Source organism: Eurosta solidaginis, chromosome 1, assembly GCF_040869045.1.
Source record: "Eurosta solidaginis isolate ZX-2024a chromosome 1, ASM4086904v1, whole genome shotgun sequence".
Lineage (NCBI taxonomy): Eukaryota > Metazoa > Arthropoda > Insecta > Diptera > Tephritidae > Eurosta > Eurosta solidaginis.
Genome location: NC_090319.1, coordinates 347,883,077 through 347,890,716, shown reverse-complemented (window position 1 = coordinate 347,890,716; position 7,640 = coordinate 347,883,077). Strand labels below are relative to the sequence as shown.

The following is a 7,640-nucleotide window of genomic DNA, read 5'->3' as shown; positions in this document are numbered from 1 at the left end:
AGCTTTGAAGCTGTAAGCTTTGTATTGCGCTTATCAACCGCTTGAATCCCGGTGATGATTTTACCTCGTCATCTTTTATGAGGTTTGCACTATGATGAGATGACCGCATGGTATACGTATGGACTTCCTAAACACCAATCATCATTGATATAGCAGCTGTGAACCCAATAATTTCAGCAGACCTCTTGTATCCTGCGTTTGCTTACCTTGATGCCTATCTATAGAGGAGTAGACCACTGTTATCCAGATGTACTCCATATTCCTTTCAGTCATCTTCATTCGAGTCATATGTACCCATACGCGCTAAGACGTCAGCGTCCCAGTTGCAAGCAATATTGCTATATACCGGAACCCTGTTGATATTAATTTTAAAACAATTCGATACAACTGCGAGATGAGGGGCTTCCATACTTAGGTCTTTAATAGCCGCTTGGCTATAGGAGTATTGTAGGAGCACTGGACAGTATCCTATCCACTGCATCCTTTATTGGGGGCAACATATTATTAGAAGATACTGCAGTGATCAATCAACTTCAATTTGCGGCTTATATGGACCTCCTAACGGGAACCCACCATCCTAGTTTATTAGTCCACTGCCCTATATTAATTCTTTTCCGCACACCTCTCTCGGGGGATGACTGTTCTGAATCTTGCACTGGGGGCAGATGTTGGCATACAATAGTTTGCCTTGTCTGGGATGAAATCAAGAATGGTAAGAATGCTGCAATGACTTATATAGGCCCATGTCACGAATACTGATCAGTGACCCTACCCTGCAATATCCACCGCATATATGTTCAGCATGACATTCAATGTTAATTTAGTTGTTGATCTACGAGCGCCACTGGTACCAACCAGCGCTTTACGTTGTAGTGACACTAATATTTTGGTAACATTTGCCGTCTTAGGTACCTACCAACAGATCATTAACCCATGGATCAATATTGGCTTGTCTACCATTATATTAAGCTAGTGTAATATCATTGACGTGGGTCACCAATACCCATTCTTACAAATAGACCCCCCGCAGCAGTACTAGGCAACCGAGGCCTTCTTAGCCCAATACTTCGTATTTGCTCTACAGGACAATTTCCTGTCCAATATAATTCTCAGATGTTTAGCTCTATCAGAGAGTACAAATGCTAATCTTCCAATCTAGTGTGTTCTTAATGCGGGGATCTTGTACCTCCTCGCCCGTTAAAAGAACCAGTTCATTTGTTTCAGGGTAGATTGCCAGTCCACATGACTCTGTCCACCTAGTTACCGAGTTCAGATAGCCTTGAAAAATAACACTTAGTGCGCCCAAAAATTTACCTCCGACAATGATTGCATCCGCATATGACAACACTCGGCAGCGATTCTCTTCTAGCTTTACCACACGCTTTTTTACTCCCTCAACACAGAGTAGATGATCTATAACATCCTCCTCCCCCAAGCGTGCATCTGGATATTTTTTTAGCGGAGTGTTACCAACTAGATATCGGCACTTAATCAATTTGTTATAAACTTATTATAAAAAAGTTTTCGAATTTTTATAGAAAAGTTATCGATTTAATATCAAAAATTAATGACATAATACCGAGAAGTTACCGATTTACTGTTGAAAGTTTATCGAAAAGTTATCGATTTGTTATCAAAAAGTTATCGATTCACTATCGAAATGTTATTTATTTGTTTCCAGAGTGTTATCAGCTTGTTATAAGCTTGTTATCGGCGTGTTATCGAAAGTAGTCGATTTTGTATCTTAAAGTTATCAGTTCCTTATCAAAAGTTATAGATCTACTAACGAAAATCTATTGATTTCTTTACCACACCATTATGTTATCAGCGTTTGTATCTATTTGTTATCGAGGATTCATCTGTTTGCTATGCAACAGATACCTTTAAAACTATAAAATAAGCGATGCCACGTTGATAACAAGACAACCGCGATAATAAAGGTAACATCGATAAGAAAACAATATGAAGCCGTTGACTTGGTGAAAGCAAAACGAAAACAAATCTATAGCTCGACAATAATAATTCGCTGTCGGTAATAAGCCGTTGTTAAAACAGTAAATTGTCAGCATCGATAAGAAGCGGACGAAGATCTTCTCAAAAAACACAAAATTATTTCTTGTTGTAATTATATATTTAAAGCAGCTGACAGATGTTCATTAATCGATCAAATCAAATTCTTCATCTTAAGGATTTCATTAACCTCCTGTGTGAAATTGGTACTAACCTTTTCTAATTAGCATCAGTATTATTATTACGTATTATATTAGACTTTTGCATTATAGTTTGAAGTATGATACAAAAAATGGAGGTAGTTCCATTTAGTGTGACGTTAGCCACTTGACTTATGCGGGGATAATGACAATTTCATCCAAAACAAGCTACCAGATTGAAAAATTGTTACGAATTTCTCTAATCTTGATGGATTTCATATTAACGAATACGACTAAATTACTTTCATAGTTATTTTAAATAAAAAAAAAAAAAAAAAGTAGCCCCATGCCTTGAAAATATTTTAATACGAAATATTAGCCTAGAAGAGGAGATTTTTAATAAGTTTTTGAGCTCCCGAAAATTGTTTTGGTGAAAGAAACATGGATCGAAGTACGCAAAGCAAGGGAATTTAGTCTTCTTAAGTGTCGGTACGTTTGCTCAGAACATTTTGAAAAAACATACACGTTTGTCAATTGCTTGCTCAAAGGAGGTCCTTATAAACTGACACCGCATATTATAAATTGGCTACAAGTCCACATTTTTTATTTTTTTTATTGCATAATTCAAGCGTTGTGCTTTAGGAGGGAATTGTTAAACCGTTTTTTAGGGAGAACAATATCCTGTAGCTCTGCAGATTAGCCACTAGTTATGAGAGTGTTTTTGCCCGCTGTAACAGAGTTCGCCTTGGGGCAGCCCCGCCTATACACATTCTGTGCCCTTTTAGCATTGACATAGATGTGCAGTCTTTCGAGACACATTTTTTCTCAACATGCCTTGAGAAATATCCATAGTAGGGGCATGATAATAGGGCCATGCTAGAACAACAGGATTTTTCATGTATTTTGTTTTTGTCTGGGGGTCAAGCTGCCATAAAGATATGAGACATTAAGCAATGTATGAGTAATTATTTACTATTTTTCAATAAAATTGCATGTTTTACTGTATTCTCAATCGATATACATATATGCACATAAATCGTGTTAAAGCATATTATTATTGTCTCAGATGAACATTGCGTTTTCATCCTAAAGGAAGTTTCCATCTCGAAAAACCAAAATTTCGCCTTAAACAGTAACGATATGGCAACCCTTCTGGCAAAACAACAAAGATTATGAAACTTCAAAAATTCCCAAATACGTCAAAAAATGTTGAGTGGAACCATGATTCAATTACTAGAGGTTTGTTCTCCAATGATGACAGATCTTTGACACTCCCAAGTTGAAAAATCTGGACGGGTTGCTTTTACGAAGTAAGGAAAACAGGGAATAATTCAGTAAAAATTGTAGTAGAAAAGTATCTTTGGTAGTATATTAGTATTGGTAATTTGGTAAATTCGTAAATGCCAAAAGTTTTTGGGGAAATAATTCATTTTCTTCTAAATATTTCGTGAATTGATAAAGTTATGTTGGTCTGGTCATTCTTTCAGAAATTGGTTGAAGAATGTCGTACGTTAGAATTTTATTCAAAAATGCAATATCTCAAAATTTGTTTTAAAAACTCCCTATATGAGCATAAGTTCAATGCATTTTGTCATAAGAGGGAGTTAATGAAAAGCATTCTGAGATGAAGCGTTCTTCAATCTAACTTTAATATAGGGCGGTTTCGTGACAAATCCTGAATTGGGAAATTTTTGAAAAATATTTTGAGATGGCTCGATTTTGAACAGGTAGCCGACATGGGGTGATACGCTACTCAGCAACCGCAATCAACTGACAAAAACAAAAATAAAATAAAATGGTTTATTGTCTCGGAACTTTATATTCCTACCCTGCCTTTGACAGAAGAGTTAAGCTTTTGTTCGGTCCTGCTAAACAGGGAGTATTCACCTTTTTATTTTGAAATTTCGGAAAGCTCTTTTCCGTTAAGTATTCATGGAAGCGTTCCGGATAAACCGTTAATTTAGAATATTCGGAATACGTTCATTTGATACTACCTCACGAGTTCCGAATATACATAATATTTCAAATATAAACCGATTCTCCAAATTCTTAAATGGAGACGAATGTTCCGAACATACGGAATTAATAGAACAGAAGGTCAACTTTTAATACGCGCCCAAAAATATCGACAGAAGTGTCAAAAGACGCGTATTGGCCTCAATAACAATAATTCGAAGGCGGAAATATAAATTTTAGCTCGTTCATAAGATATTGACGAAAATCCGAAACATGACCCCGGGTTGCGTTGGCGGCCTTCAGTCGCGTTTATAAAAAATAACCCTGGCCGGCCCACCAATGAGGTGGGATCAAAATTAAATGCTTGCAAAATCCCTTTGTACACAAAATCTTTTTCAGTGCACAAAAACATTACAACAATCACATCCGCCTTCGGATTATTGTGGTCGAGGTCACCTCCCTCGATATTTTTGGACGCGTGTTAGCAGTAGACTCCTGTTCTAGACTTTTACCTGAATAAGTTAACATGCCTAATGAGTACATTTCGTTATGGCATCTCCGTTATTTACTAATGACATTTTTACGTGAATCGATTTAATAGTCGAGGTTTTGACGTTGAACGATGAATTTTGAATTGGTTTAGGTTTCGCATAGTCATAGGTTTACGAAAGTGCACGATTTCTTGGTGTCCTCACTTTTCATAAAATTACCTATGTTCAATGTTCAGCCATACTAATGGATCAAGGCATAGTTAATAAATTCACCATAAAATTAAAATAAATATTCTAAGGAGTTATGCAGTTCAGTACTTATCGAGTATTTGTAAACTGATTGCTTCCTATTTCTACTACTAATATTTTTCGAAAATTCACAAAGAAACAACACTGTTAACGGATGTCAGTTCGATTTGGGAGCAAAATGGCCGTAATTGTCAAAAAATTTGTCTGTCGAGCAAACGTCTTTTGATTGAATCATGGAGTGGAACTACCTTCTTTTTTGTATCATTGTTTGAAGTAATCGTTAATTTTTTCTTTTAAAGATTAGTCCCATGTGCATATAAAGATTGTCTCTCAATTTGCCTCGAACTTTCTATATCGTTAAAAATAGAAACAACGAAGAACCGCTGATAATGAATACAGTGCCCAACCGGTCTATTTATTGGCCAATGATTAAGTTTCTTCAATCTGAACCAATTCAACTATCAAGGCCACCGCAACTAAGATCATATCGCAATAGTTTGCCCTTGAGCGGCAATGTGCACCGCAGTGGTAATGAACAATACAATTCACTATATCGAGCACAAAAACCCACAATAGCAGAACAATTACAAAAACAGCAACTATATCAACCTCAATAACATTTAACAGCATTTAACCAACAGCAACATTTAAACCAGAAATATGATCTGCCATTGACGTCATTATCATCACATCAACAAATTGTAAATAATCAGCAATACTTATAAAGCATTAACAATCAACAACATCGGACACAGCAGCAAGTGCTAATATTTGCACCAATTGTACGATTTAAACATCAGCAACAATATCAAATTCATCAACCACAGCAATCACCACAATTACAAAAGCAACATTTACAATTTTACAAGCCACAAATGACAACAACAACAACAGCACAGCAATTACAAATTTATTCACCACAACCTAATACATATTACCAATTTCAACAGAAACAACAACAACTGACTAATTTAAATTGCAATAAACAGATAACACAAATACCAGTCAAATCTGGTTTTAGTACAAATCCAGATATTAGCAAATATCTTGCAATTAGTCCATTGCTACCTACATTTAAAGAGTAAGTGGTGTTCTATTTGAATTGCTCTTATCAAGTTGTTAATTATTTTAAGATATTTATAAAACATTTCTCTATTTGCAGTGAAGATGATGAATCGGCAATGTTTAATTCTTCTCAATTCTGTGAACTTTGTTGCATGGATGGTCAAAATCCATGCCAGCGGTGTTGTGACTCTCGCCCGTTGTTAAGTGCGGCTGTTTTGAAGTCAGCAGCAGGTTGAAGTATATAAATGAATATTATGAGTAAATACCTCTTTCATTTTATTCCAAAGAAAAAAATTAAAAACTTTAGTAAAGTAAACAAATATTGTAATCTATAAATACGCAAAACTAAATTCTGCCTTCAAAATAGTTTTTTTTAACCCAAGCGACAAATCAATAAGTTTTGGTACTTTTTGGAATGTGTTTCGAAAAATCCTTATCCTTGTGTTCTGGTAGGTGCGTGCTCCGCCTACCATACCGATGGCCCTGGGTTCAAGTCCTAGGCAAAGCAACATAGAGAATTAAGAAAGCTTTGTATTGTAGAAACGAGTTTTTCCAAGCGGGATCGCCCCTCGGCAGTGATTAGGCAAAAACTCCGAGTATATTCTGCCATGAAAAACTCTTCAGTGAAAATTTATCAGCATTGCAGATGCCGTGCGGAGTCATGCCCGTCCCGCCAATTTGTAAGAAAAATTAAAAAGGAATACGATGCCAATTTCAGCTAAATTTCGCCAAGCATGTATATATTTATTTAGCAATGGATTTGGTTTTCACATTTCATCTATTCATATTTCAAATTATCACAAAATTGATGACTGTGAAATAAGCTAGAGAAAGAAACTCATATCGCCCGGTGTCTTCCCTATGATCAGTAGCTGGGACACTAGGAAGCCGTCCTGCACCCTTATTTCACTGCAAGCCACCGACTTGCCAACCACCAGCATGGCTTTTAAAAAATACATAGCACCACCACCGCGCTAAAACCAGTAAACCCACAAATCAATTGTGGATTGAACCAAGAACACCACTGTAACGTTCGGTAATAACCTGCACTTTGTTGAGCATGCAGTTGTACTGGTTCAGAGCGGTAACAAAATCCTCGAGCACCCGTCAGCACTTGGAACAAAGACAAAGAAATATTCATAGCTATCATAAAGCGTCGCCCATATGGTCACCGAGCTTTAAAGAAGCACACTCGTAGAAGCTGCAGGCCTGTCAAAACACCGCTCTCTGAAGTGCCACGGGATATCTTCTTATGTTGCTAAAACAACATCTAAACAGTGAGGCGGAATTACTCCCCAAAAATGTGAGAGGCGAAATGCTGAGCAAACAGTTTTTGTTAAATACTCAGAAACCTAGACGTCCTAACAGACAACTTATTGATGGGATCCACTTCACTGAGATATAAAAAGTCATATCAGTAAGTTCTTTGAAAAAATTTTGCACACAAGGGATGGCTGTGTGAGCAAAAAGACCACAATAGGGCACACAGCCTAGTCCACAAAGTGGTGGAAAAGTCGTATGCTGATAAATATATATATATAATATATCCCAATGGTTCGAACGAAATTTATTGAAAATTAATTGAGCCAAAATCAATTTCATAATTTTCAACAACTACAGGGATATCTCTGGCATTCATAATCTGAAATGAGTTCATTTAGATGGTAGTTTCATATCGAGGGTCGATACATTAAAATACCTTAGCATTTGGTTTGACGCAAATTTAAGC

At 36.5% G+C, this 7,640-nt stretch overlaps 1 protein-coding gene across 1 annotated transcript; it reads left to right on the top strand.

The window, feature by feature from the left end:
- The first annotated feature begins 5,456 nt into the window (after window positions 1-5,456).
- LOC137244628 (uncharacterized) lies at window positions 5,457-6,191 on the top strand. Its single transcript, XM_067773897.1, has 2 exons — window positions 5,457-5,927; window positions 6,009-6,191. The coding sequence occupies exons 1-2, from the start codon at window positions 5,722-5,724 to the stop codon at window positions 6,145-6,147; spliced, it is 345 nt and encodes a 114-aa protein (XP_067629998.1). The 5' UTR covers window positions 5,457-5,721; the 3' UTR covers window positions 6,148-6,191.
- Window positions 6,192-7,640: the final 1,449 nt, after the last annotated feature.